The sequence below is a fragment of the Eleutherodactylus coqui genome, chromosome 5 (assembly GCF_035609145.1).
Source record: "Eleutherodactylus coqui strain aEleCoq1 chromosome 5, aEleCoq1.hap1, whole genome shotgun sequence".
NCBI lineage: Eukaryota > Metazoa > Chordata > Amphibia > Anura > Eleutherodactylidae > Eleutherodactylus > Eleutherodactylus coqui.
Window position 1 is genome coordinate 194,479,975 of NC_089841.1, and position 22,196 is coordinate 194,502,170.

At 43.2% G+C, this 22,196-nt stretch overlaps 1 gene segment (V, D, J or C); it reads left to right on the plus strand.

Moving 5' to 3' along the window:
• The first annotated feature begins 2,098 nt into the window (after window positions 1-2,098).
• LOC136628917 (Ig mu chain C region-like) overlaps window positions 2,099-22,196 on the plus strand; it is a 392,658-nt gene continuing 372,560 nt past the window's right edge. Inside the window, 10 exon segments of the C gene segment in view lie at window positions 2,099-2,263; window positions 2,309-2,376; window positions 3,210-3,293; window positions 5,545-5,628; window positions 7,399-7,482; window positions 9,745-9,828; window positions 12,091-12,174; window positions 14,436-14,530; window positions 17,586-17,647; window positions 18,234-18,378. Coding sequence covers window positions 2,099-2,263; window positions 2,309-2,376; window positions 3,210-3,293; window positions 5,545-5,628; window positions 7,399-7,482; window positions 9,745-9,828; window positions 12,091-12,174; window positions 14,436-14,530; window positions 17,586-17,647; window positions 18,234-18,378 — 955 coding nt within the window.

Consider the following 22,196-nt stretch of genomic DNA (forward strand, 5'->3'; position numbering starts at 1 on the left):
CACAATGCACATTAACTCTATAACACAAAACAAAAGGAACAGATGGGTTTACTGCAAAATACTCTCAGTGGCTTAAGGTATACATCTCACACTATCTGTGCAACAGCCCACTCTCTATAAGTAAAATCCCCAGTAACAAACACTGCACATCCTTTAAACAAGAAATTTGACTATACACAAAGACTAACGATTATATTCAGTGACCAAGACCTCAACAGTATCTGGAGTATCCAGCCATCACACAACATGGCTATAATCCCCGCGTATCCCTTTCCACATATGAGAACATAACATGCTCAATCATACAAGTAAATATGCCTATTTTAATCCCTGCGTATCCTTCCTTACGTATGAGAGCATATACTATGCTTAATCATACAAGTGAATACGCCTATTTTAAATTTTCCTGGCCTCGCTCTCCAAGTGTCTTAGAGCAAACCGTGCTCTATTACGTAGGAGAGTGCGCCCTCAAAGCGTATAGGAACACACACTATACGCTCAAGTCCGCCCTTCTACACAAAAAAGTTAACCCTCACAGAATCTGTCTCTTGGCCTTGTGTACACAATCTTTAACCGTCTCAAACACAACATTCACAGCATACAGAATACCCCTAGACAGGTTACACGGTGGTAATCTCGAGTAGACAGAACTACATTACCTGTCTTTCAGTGTACGGTCTGCAATCTGAATTAGATATAGGCAGATTAACAGTTAGAAGTCAGCTCACACAGGTAGATTAACGTAAAACAATCTTACCGTGTTCTGTCGATTTTCAGGCCCCTGAGTTCTGCATGTTATCTGCCGATCTCTGTATTTTCCAGACTCCGACTGTTCACAAATCTACTCGCCCACCCAGGGACTCCAAATGAACTGGATTATGTTTTTCTCCAGCAGGTTTCAGGGTATTCTGTAGCTTCCTAATTGTATAGTATGTCATGTGCATGCCTTATAACAATCAAGTCAGACACAAGTTCTACGTCTCAGGTCTAAATTGGATCTGGGCGTACAATGCTCGAGATCTTCAATTTATTGAAACACGTAATACCTGCCCCTTATGGGTATATAACAGATTACATCAGTAACATATAGGATTCTCATTAATTGGGCCATATGGAATTCCTTGCCCCCCTCCCCACCTCTCTCTCAAGTCCAGTGTATGAGCCAACCTTTGCCCCTCAGCATGTGATCAGGCAAAAGTAGTTCCTTTGTTTCAGAAGTTAAGGGTGGGGGAGGGCTGGGGAAAATGCCCAAAATGGATACAAGTAATACAGTATAGGAATGTGACTTTAACTCTTAGAGGCTGGAGAAGAGCTTTACATTAGGCTAACTTTATAGAACACATCTTTCACCATGCCATGGTCCAGCAACTGCCATAATGAAATTATGCAGCCATAAGCCTCTACAGAGTTAAATCACTACAGCTGTGTAATACATCTAGTTTATACAAATCAATAGACATTTTACGCTAACTAATCATCTCTACTATAGTCCAACCTAAACATTTGTCTTTGGCACATTAAATCAGGTTCTTATGCCCCTTGTTATGCCCCCTAACTTCCTTTCCAGTGTTGCACTACGTTGAACCCGGCTACTCCTCTTGCAGTTGAGTATACAGGTTCAAATGGGGAAGAAGAAGATCTAGGTGATCTAGGTAATGCAGATCAGCTATTTTAAAATTCTTTGCAACATAATTCTGATCTATTTGAACAGTACATCAACATGATTAATGCAACAAGAAACTGCAGGTTTTGAAATAGTTACTGAACCCTCCCTTGACAATGCACATTTACAAACCTTTTTGCAAATGGTTCCAGGTACCAAGGTGAGGATGGACAATTTCACACTAGATATGCAGTGGTCACACAACATGGTGTCCTAAAAGCAGAAGCACTGTCTCTGCATCTCTCAGCACAAGAAGTGGCACTGAAAGCCCTCACTGAAGAATTTAGAGTGGTAGCAGGTAAGTCGGCAAACATTTATACTGATTCCCAGTATGCATTTGGCATAGCTACTGGTTATGGCCTAGTATGGAAGGCCAGACAGATTCTTACCTCAGCTGGACAACCAATTAAGAATGGTGCAGCAGTGCAGAGTCTCATGGAGGCCCTACTCCTACCTGACAAAGTAGCAGTCCTCAAGGTGAAAGCTCACACCAAAGCCGACACTGGAGAAGCAAGAGGCAATGCCCTAGCAGACTTCGCAGCAAAGGCAGTAGCCCTCAAGCCATGGAAAAAAAAGGAAAAGAAGATAATGTCTGCACAAGTCAGAGACAAAATTTGAAGATTTACATGCTAAATACTTTTTCAGTTACAAGCCAGCAAGGAAGAAAAGGACAAATGGACTAAGATGGGAGCAACAGAACAGGACAGTGTATGGTGAACAGTCAACAGAACTTGCCTACCACGATCCTTGTATCCCATGATGTCCCAGGTGACGCATGGAAAGACAAAAGCAGCAATAATGTTGATACTCGAACAAAGATGGGTGGCTCTTAAAGGGGTTGTCCCGCGGCAGCAAGTGGGTCTATACACTTCTGTATGGCCATATTAATGCACTTTGTAATGTACATTGTGCATTAATTATGAGCCATACAGAAGTTATAAAAAGTTTTTCACTTACCTGCTCCGTTGCTGGCATCCTCGTCTCCATGGTTGCCGTCTAATTTTCGCCGTCTAATGGCCAAATTAGACGTGCTTGCGCAGTCCGGGTCTTCTTATCTTCTCAATGGGGCTCCGTGTAACTCCGTGTAGCTCCGCCCCGTCACGTGCCGATTCCAGCCAATCAGGAGGCTGGAATCGGCAATGGACCGCACAGAAGCCCTGCGGTCCACGGAGGGAGAGGATGCCGGCGGCCATCTTCACCGGGTAAGTAAGAAGTCACCGGAGCGCGGGGATTCAGGTAAGCGCTGTCCGGTGATCTTTTTTAACCCCTGCATCGGGGTTGTCTCACGCCGAATGGGGGGGGGTTTGAAAAAAAAAAAAACCCGTTTCGGCGCGGGACAACCCCTTTAAGTTCTTTGTAGCTGCTGGATCATTTGTTCAATCCCGCATGATGTGTGCCATAAGCAACCCTGGACAGAAGGTAAATGTGCTATAAAAACACTTGCCTAAACCACTCTACCCATTTCAGAGATTGCAAATTGACTACATTCAGCTCCCACCTGTTGGGAAGTATGACTATGTGCTTGTTGTTGTTAATGTCTTCTCAGGTTGGGTCAAGGCCTACCCTGGTACCAAGGCAACCTGACAGATAACCACAAAGAAACTCATGAACGAGATAATCTGCAACTACGGTGTACCAGAAGTGATTGAGTCAGACAGAGGTACACACTTCACAGGTGAAATAATGCAACACATCATGTCTGCAGTGGGTGTATCCGATGTCTTTCACATACCCTGCCATCCGCAAAGTGGTGGAAAAGTAAAAAGGATGAACGGTACCCTGAAATTAAAAATACAAAAGGCAATGGAGGAAATGGAAAGTGCATTTCTGGCATTCCTTTTTTTCCGGACAACTTTCAGCATGCAGGGTAAATAATGCACTACTTTGATAGTTCCGACTTTTATGGACATGGTGATATTTTTTATTATACATATGGCAAAAAGAGGGTGATTTAAACTTTTATTACGTTTTTACAATTAGTATATCTTTATTGATCTTATTTTTACTTTTTTTTAGCTCTCCAAGGGGACCACAATTAGCGATGCTGTGATCGCTCCTGCAGTATGATGTAATGCTACAGCATTAACTCATACTGCAATCTGACAGGCAGTCTATCAAACCACTCCACAGGGATGGCTTGAGAGGCAGTCTGTAGAAACAGCTCTGAGGCCTTTCAGAAGGCCCACGGCTGTCATGACACCTGCATGGCTTCCTGCGATCTCATCGCGGTGGGCCCTACGGGACCCCCGGACATCGGATTTAAGTGCTGCTCTCAGAATTGACAGCGGCATTAAAGGGTTATTAGCGCTGATCAGCCCTACGGCTGATTGCAGCTATTGCCCATGGGTGTCAGCTGTAATAAATAACTGACGCCCACGCTGTATGAAGAGAGGTCACCCAACGATGTCTCTTCACACATACCTCGACGCTGCAGGATGTAAATGTACATCCTGGAGCGTTAAGAGGTTAAACACCACTCTGTTAGTCGCCGCCCACTGTTCATGCTCGTCTACATCATTTTGAATACTCTCTCTTCTGAAGTGTTAGCTATTCCTCCTAGCTTTGTTTCATCGGCAACTGTGATCAGTTTCCCATTAATTCCCTTCTCCAGATCATTTATAAAAATGTTGAACAACACTGGGCCTAGGACAGAGCCTTGTGGTATCCCACTTGATACACTCTTCCACTTGAATGTGCAGCCATCTATGACCACACTTTGAGTATGTACACTCAGCCAGTTGCGAATCCACCTAACAGTTACATTATCAATCCCATATTTGGTAATTTTTGAAATAAGGATGATAAGAGATCCTTTGTCAAATGTTTTACTGTAGTCAAGATATATTATATCTGATGTATTTATCTGATCAACCCAGTGAGTGATTCTCTCATAGAAGGAAATGAGATATGACTTGTTTGTTACAAACCCATGCTGGCTCTGGTTAATTACTTGATTCTCATTCAAGTACTTACATAAAAAGGTAAAGTTCCCTGGTGCAAGCACCGAGTTGTGACTGACTGCTAGGGTGATGTTACTTTGTGAAATTTTCTTGGCAGACTGTTTTTGCAGGGTAGTTTGCCATTGCCTTTTCCAGAAAGCACATGCATACATGCTATATGATAATTTCTTCAAAGATCTTTCCTGGTATACTAGTCAGGCTCACAGGTCTGTTGTTTCCTGGGTCTACCTTATTCTCTTTTTTTGGTGATAGGTACAACATTTGCCCTTCTCCAATCTTCTGTAACTTCTGTTCTCCAGGAATTTTCAAAGATTATTACGAGGGGATCAGAATTAACTCTAACCTGACAAAGTAGCAGTCCTCAAGGTGAAAGCTTACACCAAAGCCGACACTGGAGAAGCAAGAGGCAATACCCTAGCAGACTTCACAGCAAAGGCAGCAGCCCTCATGCCATGGAAAAAAAAGAGGAAAAGAAGATAATGTCAGCACAAGTCAGAGACAAAATTTGAAGATTTACATGCTAAATACTTTTTTAGTTACAAGCCAGCAAGGAAGAAAAGGACAAATGGACTAAGATGGGAGCAACAGAACAGGACAGTGTATGGTGAACAGTCAACAGAACTTGCCTACCACGATCCTTGTATCCCATGATGTCCCAGGTGACGCATGGAAAGACAAAAGCAGCAATGATGTTGACACTCGAACAAAGATGGGTGGCTCTTAAGTTCTTTGTAGCTGCTGGATCATTTGTTCAATCCCGCATGATGCATGCCATAAGCAACCCTGGACAGAAGGTAAAGGTGCTATAAAAACACTTGCCTAAACCACTCTACCCATTTCGGAGATTGCAAATTGACTACATTCAGCTCCCACCTGTTGGGAAGTTTGACTATGTGCTTGTTGTTGTTAATGTCTTCTCAGGTTGGGTCAAGGCCTACCCTGGTACCAAGGCAACCTGACAGATAACCACAAAGAAACTCATGAACGAGATAATCTGCAACTACGGTGTACCAGAAGTGATTGAGTCAGACAGAGGTACTCTTCCACTTGAATGTGCAGCCATTTATGACCACACTTTGAGTATGTACACTCAGCCAGTTGCGAATCCACCTAACAGTTACCTTGTCAATCCCATATTTGGTAATTTTTGAAATAAGGATGATAAGAGATCCTTTGTCAAATGCTTTACTATAGTCAAGATATATTATATCTGATGTATTTATCTGATCAACCCAGTGAGTGATTCTCTCATAGAAGGAAATGAGATATGACTTGTTTGTTACAAACCCATGCTGGCTCTGGTTAAAGGGGTTGTCCCGCGCCGAAACGTTTTTTTTTTTTTTCAATAGGCCCCCCGTTCGGCGCGAGACAAACCCGATGCAGGGGTAAAAAAAACAACGGATAGTACTTACCCGAATCCCAGCGCTGCGGCGACTTCTTACTTACCTTGCTAAGATGGCCGCCGGGATCTTCACCCACGGTGGACCGCAGGTCTTCTCCCATGGTGCACCGTGGGCTCTGTACGTTCCATTGCGGATTCCAGCCTTCTGATTGGCTGGAATCGGCACACATGACGGGGCGGAGCTACGAGGAGCAGCTCTCCAGTACGAGCAGCCCCATTCAGAAGGGAGAAGACTGGACTGCGCAAGCGCGTCTATTTGGGAGATTAGACGCTGAAATTAGACCGCACCATGGAGACGAGGACGCTAGCAACGGAACAGGTAAGTGAATAACTTCTGTATGGCTCATAATTAATGCACGATGTACATTACAAAGTGCATTAATATGGCCATACAGAAGTGTATAACCCCACTTGCTTTCGCGGGACAACCCCTTTAATTACTTGATTCTCATTCAAGTACTTACATAAAAACGTAAAGTCCCCTGGTGCAAGCACCGAGTTGTGACTGACTGCTAGGGTGATGTTACATTGTGACATTTTCTTGGCAGACTGTTTTTGCAGGGTAGTTTGCCATTGCCTTTTCCAGAAAGCACATGCATACATGCTATATAATAATTTCTTCAAAGATCTTTCCTGGTATAGTGGTCAGGCTCGCAGGTCTGTTGTTTCCTGGGTCTACCTTATTCTCTTTTTTTGGTGATAGGTACAACATTTGCCCTTCTCCAATCTTCTGTAACTTCTGTTCTCCAAGAATTTTCAAAGATTATTACGAGGGGATCAGAATTAACTCTAACCTGACAAAGTAGCAGTCCTCAAGGTGAAAGCTTACACCAAAGCCGACACTGGAGAAGCAAGAGGCAATGCCCTAGCAGACTTCACAGCAAAGGCAGCAGCCCTCAAGCCATGGGAAAAAAAAGAGGAAAAGAAGATAATGTCAGCACAAGTCAGAGACAAAATTTGAAGATTTACATGCTAAATACTTTTTCAGTTACAAGCCAGCAAGGAAGAAAAGGACAAATGGACTAAGATGGGAGCAACAGAACAGGACAGTGTATGGTGAACAGTCAACAGAACTTGCCTACCACGATCCTTGTATCCCATGATGTCCCAGGTGACGCATGGAAAGACAAAAGCAGCAATGATGTTGACACTCGAACAAAGATGGGTGGCTCTTAAGTTCTTTGTAGCTGCTGGATCATTTGTTCAATCCCGCATGATGCATGCCATAAGCAACCCTGGATAGAAGGTAAAGGTGCTATAAAAACACTTGCCTAAACCACTCTACCCATTTCGGAGATTGCAAATTGACTACATTCAGCTCCCACCTGTTGGGAAGTTTGACTATGTGCTTGTTGTTGTTAATGTCTTCTCAGGTTGGGTCAAGGCCTACCCTGGTACCAAGGCAACCTGACAGATAACCACAAAGAAACTCATGAACGAGATAATCTGCAACTACGGTGTACCAGAAGTGATTGAGTCAAACAGAGGTACACAGTTCACAGGTGAAATAATGCAACACATCATGTCTGCAGTGGGTGTATCCGATGTCTTTCACATACCCTGCCATCCACAAAGTGGTGGAAAAGTAAAAAGGATGAACGGTACTCTGAAATTAAAAATACAAAAGGCAATGGAGGAAATGGAAAGTGCATTTCTGGCATTCCTTTTTTTTTCGGACAACTTTCACCATGCAGGGTAAATAATGCACTACTTTGATAGTTCCGACTTTTATGGACATGGTGATATTTTGTATTATACATATAGCAAAAAGAGGGTGATTTAAACTTTTATTACGTTTTTACAATTAGTATATCTTTATTGATTTTATTTTTACTTTTTTTTAGCTCTCCAAGGGGACCACAATTAGCGATGCTGTGATCGCTCCTGCAGTATGATGTAATGCTACAGCATTAACTCATACTGCAATCTGACAGGCAGTCTATCAAACCACTCCACAGGGATGGCTTGAGAGGCAGTCTGTAGAAACAGCTCTGAGGCCTTTCAGAAGGCCCACGGCTGTGGTGACACCTGCATGGCTTCCTGCGATTTCATCGCGGGGGGGCCCTACGGGACCCCCGAACATCGGATTTAAGTGCTGCTGTCAAAGCTGTCAGAATTGACAGCGGCATTAAAGGGTTATTAGCGCTGATCAGCTCTACGGCTGATTGCAGCTATTGCCCATGGGTGTCAGCTGTAATAAACAACTGACGCCCACGCTGTATGAAGAGAGGTCACCCCACGATCTCTCTTCACACATACCTCGATGCTGCAGGATGTAAATGTACATCCTGGAGCGTTAAGAGGTTAAACACCACTCTGTTAGTTGCCGCCCACTGTTCATGCTCGTCTACATCATTTTGAATACTCTCTCTTCTGAAGTGTTAGCTATTCCTCCTAGCTTTGTTTCATCGGCAACTGTGATCAGTTTCCCATTAATTCCCTTCTCCAGATCATTTATAAAAATGTTGAACAACACTGGGCCTAGGACAGAGCCTTGTGGTATCCCACTTGATACACTCTTCCACTTGAATGTGCAGCCATTTATGACCACACTTTGAGTATGTACACTCAGCCAGTTGCGAATCCACCTAACAGTTACCTTGTCAATCCCATATTTGGTAATTTTTGAAATAAGGATGATAAGAGATCCTTTGTCAAATGCTTTACTGTAGTCAAGATATATTATATCTGATGTATTTATCTGATCAACCCAGTGAGTGATTCTCTCATAGAAGGAAATGAGATATGACTTGTTTGTTACAAACCCATGCTGGCTCTGGTTAATTACTTGATTCTCATTCAAGTACTTACATAAAAAGGTAAAGTCCCCTGGTGCAAGCACCGAGTTGTGACTGACTGCTAGGGTTATGTTAGATTGTGACATTTTCTTGGCAGACTGTTTTTGCAGGGTAGTTTGCCATTGCCTTTTCCAGAAAGCACATGCATACATGCTATATAATAATTTCTTCAAAGATCTTTCCTGGTATAGTGGTCAGGCTCACAGGTCTGTTGTTTCCTGGGTCTACCTTATTCTCTTTTTTTGGTGATAGGTACAACATTTGCCCTTCTCCAATCTTCTGTAACTTCTGTTCTCCAGGAATTTTCAAAGATTATTACGAGGGGATCAGAATTAACTCTAACCTGACAAAGTAGCAGTCCTCAAGGTGAAAGCTTACACCAAAGCCGACACTGGAGAAGCAAGAGGCAATGCCCTAGGAGACTTCACAGCAAAGGCAGCCGCCCTCAAGCCATGGAAAAAAAAGAGGAAAAGAAGATAATGTCAGCACAAGTCAGAGACAAATTTTGAAGATTTACATGCTAAATACTTTTTCAGTTACAAGCCAGCAAGGAAGAAAAGGACAAATGGACTAAGATGGGAGCAACAGAACAGGACAGTGTATGGTGAACAGTCAACAGAACTTGCCTACCACGATCCTTGTATCCCATGATGTCCCAGGTGACGCATGGAAAGACAAAAGCAGCAATGATGTTGACACTCGAACAAAGATGGGTGGCTCTTAAGTTCTTTGTAGCTGCTGGATCATTTGTTCAATCCCGCATGATGTGTGCCATAAGCAACCCTGGACAGAAGGTAAAGGTGCTATAAAAACACTTGCCTAAACCACTCTACCCATTTCGGAGATTGCAAATTGACTACATTCAGCTCCCACCTGTTGGGAAGTTTGACTATGTGCTTGTTGTTGTTAATGTCTTCTCAGGTTGGGTCAAGGCCTACCCTGGTACCAAGGCAACCTGACAGATAACCACAAAGAAACTCATGAACGAGATAATCTGCAACTACGGTGTACCAGAAGTGATTGAGACAGACAGAGGTACGCACTTCACAGGTGAAATAATGCAACACATCATGTCTGCAGTGGGTGTATCCGATGTCTTTCACATACCCTGCCATCCACAAAGTGGTGGAAAAGTAGAAAGGATGAACGGTACCCTGAAATTAAAAATACAAAAGGCAATGGAGGAAATGGAAAGTGCATTTCTGGCATTCCTTTTTTTTTCGGACAACTTTCACCATGCAGGGTAAATAATGCACTACTTTGATAGTTCCGACTTTTATGGACATGGTGATATTTTGTATTATACATATGGCAAAAAGAGGGTGATTTAAACTTTTATTACGTTTTTACAATTAGTATATCTTTATTGATTTTATTTTTACTTTTTTTTAGCTCTCCAAGGGGACCACAATTAGCGATGCTGTGATCGCTCCTGCAGTATGATGTAATGCTACAGCATTAACTCATACTGCAATCTGACAGGCAGTCTATCAAACCACTCCACAGGGATGGCTTGAGAGGCAGTCTGTAGAAACAGCTCTGAGGCCTTTCAGAAGGCCCACAGCTGTCGTGACACCTGCATGGCTTCCTGCGATCTCATCGCGGGGGGACCCTACGGGACCCCCGAACATCGGATTTAAGTGCCGCTGTCAAAGCTGTCAGAATTGACAGCGGCATTAAAGGGTTATTAGCGCTGATCAGCCCTACGGCTGATTGCAGCTATTGCCCATGGGTGTCAGCTGTAATAAACAACTGACGCCCACGCTGTATGAAGAGAGGTCACCCAACGATGTCTCTTCACACATACCTCGACGCTGCAGGATGTAAATGTACATCCTGGAGCGTTAAGAGGTTAAACACCACTCTGTTAGTCGCCGCCCACTGTTTATGCTCGTCTACATCATTTTGAATACTCTTTCTTCTGAAGTGTTAGCTATTCCTCCTAGCTTTGCTTCATCGGCAACTGTGATCAGTTTCCCATTAATTCCCTTCTCCAGATCATTTATAAAAATGTTGAACAACACTGGGCCTAGGACAGAGCCTTGTGGTATCCCACTTGATACACTCTTCCACTTGAATGTGCAGCCATTTATGACCACACTTTGAGTATGTACACTCAGCCAGTTGCGAATCCACCTAACAGTTACCTTGTCAATCCCATATTTGGTAATTTTTGAAATAAGGATGATAAGAGATCCTTTGTCAAATGCTTTACTGTAGTCAAGATATATTATATCTGATGTATTTATCTGATCAACCCAGTGAGTGATTCTCTCATAGAAGGAAATGAGATATGACTTGTTTGTTACAAACCCATGCTGGCTCTGGTTAATTACTTGATTCTCATTCAAGTACTTACATAAAAAGGTAAAGTCCCCTGGTGCAAGCACCGAGTTGTGACTGACTGCTAGGGTTATGTTAGATTGTGACATTTTCTTGGCAGACTGTTTTTGCAGGGTAGTTTGCCATTGCCTTTTCCAGAAAGCACATGCATACATGCTATATAATAATTTCTTCAAAGATCTTTCCTGGTATAGTGGTCAGGCTCACAGGTCTGTTGTTTCCTGGGTCTACCTTATTCTCTTTTTTTGGTGATAGGTACAACATTTGCCCTTCTCCAATCTTCTGTAACTTCTGTTCTCCAGGAATTTTCAAAGATTATTACGAGGGGATCAGAATTAACTCTAACCTGACAAAGTAGCAGTCCTCAAGGTGAAAGCTTACACCAAAGCCGACACTGGAGAAGCAAGAGGCAATGCCCTAGCAGACTTCACAGCAAAGGCAGCCGCCCTCAAGCCATGGAAAAAAAAGAGGAAAAGAAGATAATGTCAGCACAAGTCAGAGACAAATTTTGAAGATTTACATGCTAAATACTTTTTCAGTTACAAGCCAGCAAGGAAGAAAAGGACAAATGGACTAAGATGGGAGCAACAGAACAGGACAGTGTATGGTGAACAGTCAACAGAACTTGCCTACCACGATCCTTGTATCCCATGATGTCCCAGGTGACGCATGGAAAGACAAAAGCAGCAATGATGTTGACACTCGAACAAAGATGGGTGGCTCTTAAGTTCTTTGTAGCTGCTGGATCATTTGTTCAATCCCGCATGATGTGTGCCATAAGCAACCCTGGACAGAAGGTAAAGGTGCTATAAAAACACTTGCCTAAACCACTCTACCCATTTCGGAGATTGCAAATTGACTACATTCAGCTCCCACCTGTTGGGAAGTTTGACTATGTGCTTGTTGTTGTTAATGTCTTCTCAGGTTGGGTCAAGGCCTACCCTGGTACCAAGGCAACCTGACAGATAACCACAAAGAAACTCATGAACGAGATAATCTGCAACTACGGTGTACCAGAAGTGATTGAGACAGACAGAGGTACGCACTTCACAGGTGAAATAATGCAACACATCATGTCTGCAGTGGGTGTATCCGATGTCTTTCACATACCCTGCCATCCACAAAGTGGTGGAAAAGTAGAAAGGATGAACGGTACCCTGAAATTAAAAATACAAAAGGCAATGGAGGAAATGGAAAGTGCATTTCTGGCATTCCTTTTTTTTCGGACAACTTTCACCATGCAGGGTAAATAATGCACTACTTTGATAGTTCCGACTTTTATGGACATGGTGATATTTTGTATTATACATATGGCAAAAAGAGGGTGATTTAAACTTTTATTACATTTTTACAATTAGTATATCTTTATTGATTTTATTTTTACTTTTTTTTAGCTCTCCAAGGGGACCACAATTAGCGATGCTGTGATCGCTCCTGCAGTATGATGTAATGCTACAGCATTAACTCATACTGCAATCTGACAGGCAGTCTATCAAACCACTCCACAGGGATGGCTTGAGAGGCAGTCTGTAGAAACAGCTCTGAGGCCTTTCAGAAGGCCCACAGCTGTCGTGACACCTGCATGGCTTCCTGCGATCTCATCGCGGGGGGACCCTACGGGACCCCCGAACATCGGATTTAAGTGCCGCTGTCAAAGCTGTCAGAATTGACAGCGGCATTAAAGGGTTATTAGCGCTGATCAGCCCTACGGCTGATTGCAGCTATTGCCCATGGGTGTCAGCTGTAATAAACAACTGACGCCCACGCTGTATGAAGAGAGGTCACCCAACGATGTCTCTTCACACATACCTCGACGCTGCAGGATGTAAATGTACATCCTGGAGCGTTAAGAGGTTAAACACCACTCTGTTAGTCGCCGCCCACTGTTTATGCTCGTCTACATCATTTTGAATACTCTTTCTTCTGAAGTGTTAGCTATTCCTCCTAGCTTTGTTTCATCGGCAACTGTGATCAGTTTCCCATTAATTCCCTTCTCCAGATCATTTATAAAAATGTTGAACAACACTGGGCCTAGGACAGAGCCTTGTGGTATCCCACTTGATACACTCTTCCACTTGAATGTGCAGCCATTTATGACCACACTTTGAGTATGTACACTCAGCCAGTTGCGAATCCACCTAACAGTTACCTTGTCAATCCCATATTTGGTAATTTTTGAAATAAGGATGATAAGAGATCCTTTGTCAAATGCTTTACTGTAGTCAAGATATATTATATCTGATGTATTTATCTGATCAACCCAGTGAGTGATTCTCTCATAGAAGGAAATGAGATATGACTTGTTTGTTACAAACCCATGCTGGCTCTGGTTAATTACTTGATTCTCATTCAAGTACTCACATAAAAAGGTAAAGTCCCCTGGTGCAAGCACCGAGTTGTGACTGACTGCTAGGGTTATGTTACATTGTGACATTTTCTTGGCAGACTGTTTTTGCAGGGTAGTTTGCCATTGCCTTTTCCAGAAAGCACATGCATACATGCTATATAATAATTTCTTCAAAGATCTTTCCTGGTATACTAGTCAGGCTCACAGGTCTGTTGTTTCCTGGGTCTACCTTATTCTCTTTTTTTGGTGATAGGTACAACATTTGCCCTTCTCCAATCTTCTGTAACTTCTGTTCTCCAGGAATTTTCAAAGATTATTACGAGGGGATCAGAATTAACTCTAACCTGACAAAGTAGCAGTCCTCAAGGTGAAAGCTTACACCAAAGCCGACACTGGAGAAGCAAGAGGCAATGCCCTAGCAGACTTCACAGCAAAGGCAGCAGCCCTCAAGCCATGGGAAAAAAAGAGGAAAAGAAGATAATGTCAGCACAAGTCAGAGACAAATTTTGAAGATTTACATGCTAAATACTTTTTCAGTTACAAGCCAGCAAGGAAGAAAAGGACAAATGGACTAAGATGGGAGCAACAGAACAGGACAGTGTATGGTGAACAGTCAACAGAACTTGCCTACCACGATCCTTGTATCCCATGATGTCCCAGGTGACGCATGGAAAGACAAAAGCAGCAATGATGTTGACACTCGAACAAAGATGGGTGGCTCTTAAGTTCTTTGTAGCTGCTGGATCATTTGTTCAATCCCGCATGATGTGTGCCATAAGCAACCCTGGACAGAAGGTAAAGATGCTATAAAAACACTTGCCTAAACCACTCTACCCATTTCGGAGATTGCAAATTGACTACATTCAGCTCCCACCTGTTGGGAAGTTTGACTATGTGCTTGTTGTTGTTAATGTCTTCTCAGGTTGGGTCAAGGCCTACCCTGGTACCAAGGCAACCTGACAGATAACCACAAAGAAACTCATGAACGAGATAATCTGCAACTACGGTGTACCAGAAGTGATTGAGACAGACAGAGGTACGCACTTCACAGGTGAAATAATGCAACACATCATGTCTGCTGTGGGTGTATCCGATGTCTTTCACATACCCTGCCATCCACAAAGTGGTGGAAAAGTAAAAAGGATGAACGGTACCCTGAAATTAAAAATACAAAAGGCAATGGAGGAAATGGAAAGTGCATTTCTGGCATTCCTTTTTTTTCGGACAACTTTCACCATGCAGGGTAAATAATGCACTACTTTGATAGTTCCGACTTTTATGGACATGGTGATATTTTGTATTATACATATGGCAAAAAGAGGGTGATTTAAACTTTTATTACGTTTTTACAATTAGTATATCTTTATTGATTTTATTTTTACTTTTTTTTAGCTCTCCAAGGGGACCACAATTAGCGATGCTGTGATCGCTCCTGCAGTATGATGTAATGCTACAGCATTAACTCATACTGCAATCTGACAGGCAGTCTATCAAACCACTCCACAGGGATGGCTTGAGAGGCAGTCTGTAGAAACAGCTCTGAGGCCTTTCAGAAGGCCCACGGCTGTCGTGACACCTGCATGGCTTCCTGCGAACTCATCGCGGGGGGCCCTACAGGACCCTCGAACATCGGATTTAAGTGCCGCTGTCAGAATTGACAGCGGCATTAAAGGGTTATTAGCGCTGATCAGCCCTACGGCTGATTGCAGCTATTGCCCATGGGTGTCAGCTGTAATAAACAACTGACCCTCATGCTGTATGAAAAGAGGTCACCCCACAATCTCTCTTCATACATACCTTGATGCTGCAGGATGTAAATGTACATCCTGGAGCGTTAAGAGGTTAAACACCACTCTGTTAGTTGCCGCCCACTGTTCATGCTCGTCTACATCATTTTGAATACTCTCTCTTCTGAAGTGTTAGCTATTCCTCCTAGCTTTGTTTCATCGGCAACTGTGATCAGTTTCCCATTAATTCCCTTCTCCAGATCATTTATAAAAATGTTGAACAACACTGGGCCTAGGACAGAGCCTTGTGGTGCCCCGCTTGATACACTCTTCCACTTGGATGTGCAGCCATTTATGACCACACTTTGAGTATGTACACTCAGCCAGTTGCGAATCCACCTAACAGTTACCTTGTCAATCCCATATTTGGTAATTTTTGAAGTAAGGATGATAAGAGATCCTTTGTCAAATGCTTTACTATAGTCAAGATATATTATATCTGATGTATTTATCTGATCAACCCAGTGAGTGATTCTCTCATAGAAGGAAATGAGATATGACTTGTTTGTTACAAACCCATGCTGGCTCTGTTTAATTACTTGATTCTCATTCAAGTACTTACATAAAAAGGTAAAGTCCCCTGGTGCAAGCACCGAGTTGTGACTGACTGCTAGGGTGATGTTACATTGTGACATTTTCTTGGCAGACTGTTTTTGCAGGGTAGTTTGCCATTGCCTTTTCCAGAAAGCACATGCATACATGCTATATAATAATTTCTTCAAAGATCTTTCCTGGTATAGTGGTCAGGCTCGCAGGTCTGTTGTTTCTCTGGGTCTACCTTATTCTCTTTTTTTGGTGATAGGTACAACATTTGCCCTTCTCCAATCTTCTGTAACTTCTGTTCTCCAGTAATTTTCAAAGATTATTACGAGGGGATCAGAATTAACTCTGCTGCTACCTTCCGTATCCTAGGATGTAATTCATTTAGAACTGGAGACTTGAATTCATTTAAGTTAGCTAAGTGTTCCCTCAACATCTCTCTGTTTATAGATTAACTGCATTCTTTTAATTACCCAATAGTACAAGGAAGATCAGCTGATGTTTCATTTACTTTCTGAGAAAACAGATACAAAATAGGAATTTAAAAGTTGGGACTTTTTTGCGCAGCATTTTTAACCAATTTGCCATTTTCATCCTGTAAACATCTCTGACTTTCCTTTGCTTTTAACATACCCTTTCTGTCCTTAAGAACATCCAACCATTGGATCCTTCCTACGACCCCTTACAAATAACCCTAGCACCATATCCCTTACCACACAACCCAATAAGAAATGGCTAAGGAGACGTGGTTGAGTGAGAATAGCCTAGGTGGGTTTTCTTAACAATAGTAACAGAATATAAGAATAAACTATAATGACAACCATTTAACTGAGCCTATAGACAGATCAAAACTTACCATTAAACTTAGAGGTCAGCCTCATACTTCACCAAGCAAACTTTAGATGAGCATGCCCTCAGGGTTCCTTCTTCTTCCACTTTGGCCCCAAAGGTTGGCGTTGACCCACCACAATGACTCTTGTCGACATTTCTCCCCACCAACCACAACACCTTCTCAATATTGTCCTACAGCCCCACATTTAAGATACGTAGGCAATGTTGTTAAAATGTACCCTATCAGAACAGTACAACTCAGTTGTTGCCCCCTCTAAAGAGTGGTGCCACACAACTACTCAATCCAAACTGAAATCCAAAGGTAAGAGATAACAAATTTCAATGAATTTCTCATTCTTCTCTCTTACTGTTTGCTTCAAGTGAACTCCTAACAAACTAAAAAAAGCCACATACGGCCCTTGTTGAGCTACATCTGACACTTGTAGAAAGATCTCCCTGCCAAACTCCAACACTAAAGAATGCACTGAAGCTGATTGCACTGATGATGTAACACCTCCACCACTTGGGCCCAGACTTCTGTTAAACTCTCATCTCTGGACTGCAACCTGCAAAGACACCTGGCTCATCTACCAGTTTCGAAACTCCACAGAAAGTCAAAAAAAGTTGCCCACCCAACCTTTGTCATCATCTCTGTTAATGAAATTAATATGTTGGTCTGTAGTTTGGTCCAGATGGCCTCTCGTTAAACTATTGCCTTTAGCAGAGTCAGAATGCTATTCTGGCCTTCTCCAACCGGCCTTGAGTTAATTCCAATCACGTACTTTTCTTAGAATTGTGTAGACAGACTGGCGGTCCAAAGATATATATTTCAGAAATGATATTGGATGGTCTGGAGAATGTCAGTGTAGGGGAGTTATCCTTTAATTGTCTAAAGTTGCATAATATCTCTGCAGATGATAGTTGTTTCTGCGAAGATGATGTTCTAGTGTTTGAAACTATTTTTGTAGCCAAAAATGTATGTATTCTTATACCTTAAATGTTGTAACCATGTTTTGACCAAGCCCACCTATTTACATTAATCACACCTCTTTTGCCTCTTAATAAAACACAGCAATGGGCAGTGACACACCAGAACTTGCTACCATTGACTGTAATTCAGATCTGTGTGTCTGGGTTTCTGTTAAAGGGTATAGTCACTAGTGACTAATGGATTTAATTCTACCTGGTATTGGTGACTTCTTTAGGAACTTTGACAACATGGAGGCCCCAGCGAGATGCCATATTATATTGACTACTGAACATGGATCAGTGGGCTTTCTCCCTTTGGAAGAAGCAGAACCCTAGGTGAGAGATCTTTCTCTTGACTACTCTCTGGGGAGGGGGGCATCTGTCAAGTCGGTGGTCAGTGCGATCCCAGCATTATTGAACTTTTGCTCCCTATCAGGTAGAATTACTTTTTGTTTATTTGAAATTTGTCCCTTTTGTTTTTTTTCTGTTACTTCTGGAGTTTGTTTTACAGCGCTGCTTATTGCAAGCTATTTCTGTACTTCTGTGTGCTTTAACTCTTGCCTGTTCTGCATGTCTGTTTTGCTGTGTCGCAGGTCAGTAATTGTACTGTCATCGATAATGATTTTATGATGAAAAAGAGCACTCGTCCTTGTGAGTCATTTTTAAAGTGGGTAGATTATCAGATCTTCATGAGAATCCTGAAGGGTTTTGTAGCAGTATATTCAATATGTGGGAAAGGTATGTTGCAACATAGAATGGTTTAATGGGATCTGGGAAAAACTGATCAGGGAAAATTCACGATGGTATCTGGTATAGGTGGTATATGAGGCAAAAATACATAACGGCAGGTATGGAAATGAAGGGAATTTGCACCCAGGAATGTTGAATAGAAATTCATGGTTATATGATGTGTACTTAAGTGAGTAAGTATGCAGCTGTTTAACATTTTGCAGTGCTCAGAAGATTAACCTCTGCTCCTCCATAGACTGCAGATGCAGACATTGCAGAGGGAGTGAAAGGGGCCATTCTAGTCAACGGAAAGACTGAGCTAAATGGCAAATATTCCCTGCTTAAACAAACTTTGATTGTTGCTAGTAGCATATAAGAGAGGCTATATATAAAGCAATTTAAGATAAGTGAAAAGAGTTGATTTTTATGGCTCCCTGAATCACAAGGGCTGTGATACATTCACATCCCGTCCACAGCCAAACAGGGATGTTATGGCTGCGGAGGGAGGGGTTCCATGAAGGAAAATTGCCCATCATGTAGAAGCCAGACATAGGTGCAGATGTTTGGCTACTATACTCCCTCCCTAGCCGGCCAATCGATAATACATAAACAGGACATATGTTCTAACTTAATTGAACCTGATAAGGAGTGAGAGTTGACGGATCTTGCTTGCTATAACAGACAAAACCTTTACAAAATCAATTAGTGGATACTGATATTTTTATCCAGCTGTTGAATTCCGAGAACTGTCCTGTAAATCTAATTAGTGTGGATGTGCTAAGTGCTAGTAATGCAAGTGCGATGAGGTATACTATGATCGCCCTTATTTTTTTCATTTAAGGTTTTATCATTCAAACAACTAGCCGGAATCAGAGGGGTGGAGCTGGATGATGTGGAGAGAAGGAGTGTGCATTAGGTCCCTCTCCCAAAAAGAAGGGTGTGAGGGAAAAACTCTGAGAAGGCTAGACTGACAAAGGATGAAAGTTGCTATTTATAAATGTTTGGATGATAATGAAAAATATTAAGAATGTGTTGTAAAATTGGTTAATTTAATTTGTAATGTTTGAATAATATGAAGAAATTATTAGTGTCTGTTGAAAATACTAATGCATGAGTTGTATGTATAAAATATACAGAAGTTGTTCACGCTGTCAAAGTGATAGATATATTATGAATATTAGAAATATTTGTTTGCTGCAGCAGAAAACTGATAGTGTCACTCCGGGCAGATATTAATGAACTTGACATATCGAATCCTGTTTCATAAATGTTTATGGATGTGAGAAGAAAATAAGAAAAGCACTAGAGATGAGCGAGCACCAAAATGCTCGGGTGCTCGTTACTCGAGACGAACTTTTCGCGATGCTCGAGGGTTCGTTTCGAATAACGAACCCCATTGAAGTCAATGGGCGACCCGAGCATTTTTGTATATCGCCGATGCTCGCTAAGATTTTCATTTGTAAAAATCTGGGCAAATCAAGAAAGTGATGGGAACGACACAGCAATGGATAGGGCAGGCGAGGGGCAACATGTTGGGCTGCATCTCAAGTTCACAGGTCCCACTATTAAGCCACAATAGCGGCAAGAGTGGGCCCCCCCCCAACAACTTTTACTTCTGAAAAGCCCTCATTAGCAATGCATACCTTAGCTAAGCACCACACTACCTCCAACAAAGCACAATCACTGCCTGCATGACACTCCGCTGCCACTTCTCCTGGGTTACATGCTGACCAACCCCCCCCCCCCCACGACCCAGTGTCCATAGCGCACACCAAACTGTCCCTGCCCAGCCTTCAGCTGCCCTCATGCCACGCCACCCTCATGTCTATTTATAAGTGTGTCTGCCATGAGGAGGAACCGCAGGCACACACTGCAGAGGGTTGGCACGGCTAGGCAGCGACCCTCTTTAAAAGGGGCGGGGCGATAGCCCACAATGCTGTACAGAAGCAACGAGAAATCCAATCCTGTGCCACCTCCATCTGGAGCTGCACACGTGGGCATAGCAATGGGGAACCTATGTGCCACACACTATTCATTCTGTCAAGGTGTCTGCATGCCCCAGTCAGACCGCGTTTTTTTATAAATAGTCACAGGCAGGTACAACTGGGAATCCCCAACTCCGCAATGGGAATTCTGTGTGCACCCACAGCATGGGTGGCTCCCTGGAACCCACCCGCTGTACATAAATGTATCCCATTGCAGTGCCCTGGACAGCAGAGCTAACGTCAGATGAAATGCAGGTGGGCTTCGGCCCACACTGCATGCCCCAGTCAGACTGGGGTTCTTTAGAAGTGGACACATGTAGTTACAACTCCGTGTGGACCCACAGCATGGGTGGCTCCCTGGAACCCACCGGCGGTACATAAAAATATCCCATTGCATTGCCCATCACAGCTGAGGTAATAATGTCATGTTAATTGCAGGTGGGCTTCGGCCCACACTGCATGCCCCAGTCAGACTGGGGTTCTTTAGAAGTGGACACAGATGCATTTACAACTCCCTGTGGACCCACAGCATGGGTGGGTGCCAGGAAGCCACCGGCGGTACATAAATATATCCCATTGCATTGCCCATCACAGCTGAGGTAATAATGTCATGTTTAATGCAGGTGGGCTTCGGCCCACACTGCATGCCCCAGTCAGACTGGGGTTCTTTAGAAGTGGACACATGTAGTTACAACTCCGTGTGGACCCACAGCATGGGTGGCTCCCTGGAACCCACCGGCGGTACATAAAAATATCCCATTGCATTGCCCATCACAGCTGAGGTAATAATGTCATGTTAATTGCAGGTGGGCTTCGGCCCACACTGCATGCCCCAGTCAGACTGGGGTTCTTTAGAAGTGGACACAGATGCATTTACAACTCCCTGTGGACCCACAGCATGGGTGGGTGCCAGGAAGCCACCGGCGGTACATAAATATATCCCATTGCATTGCCCATCACAGCTGAGGTAATAATGTCATGTCTAATGCAGGTGGGCTTCGGCCCACACTGCATGCCCCAGTCAGACTGGGGTTCTTTAGAAGTGGACACATGTAGTTACAACTCCGTGTGGACCCACAGCATGGGTGGCTCCCTGGAACCCACCGGCGGTACATAAAAATATCCCATTGCATTGCCCATCACAGCTGAGGAAATAATGTCATGCTTAATGCAGGTGGGCTTCGGCCCACACTGCATGCCCCAGTCAGACTGGGGTTCTTTAGAAGTGGACACAGATGCATCTACAACTCCCTGTGGACCCACAGCATGGGTGGGTGCCAGGAAGCCACCGGCGGTACATAAATACATCCCATTGCAGTGCCCAACACAGCTGATGTAACGTCAGCTGTAATGCAGGTGGGCTAAAAATTAATTTGATTACACTGTAGGCGAGGGCCCCTAAAAATTGGTGTATCAACAGTACTAATGTACCTCTGAAAAATTGCCCATGCCCAACCAAGAGGGCAGGTGAAACCCATTAATCGCTTTGGTTAATGTGGTTTAATTGGTAACTAGGCCAGGAGGCAGCCCAGTTAAAATAAAAATTGGTTAAGGTGAAAGTTTCAACGCTTTAATGAGCATTGAAACGTATAAAAAAATTTTAGAAAAATTATATGACTGAGCCTTGTGGGCCTAAGAAAAATTGCCCGTTCGGCGTGATTATGTGAGGTTTCAGGAGGAGGAGCAGGAGGAGGAGGAGGAATATTATACACAGATTGATGAAGCGAAAAGGTCCCCGTTTTTGATGGGGATACAGAACGATGCTTCCATCCGCGGGTGCAGCCTACGTATTGCTTAGGTATCGCTGCTGTCTGCTGGTGGAGAAGAGAAGTCTGGGGAAAT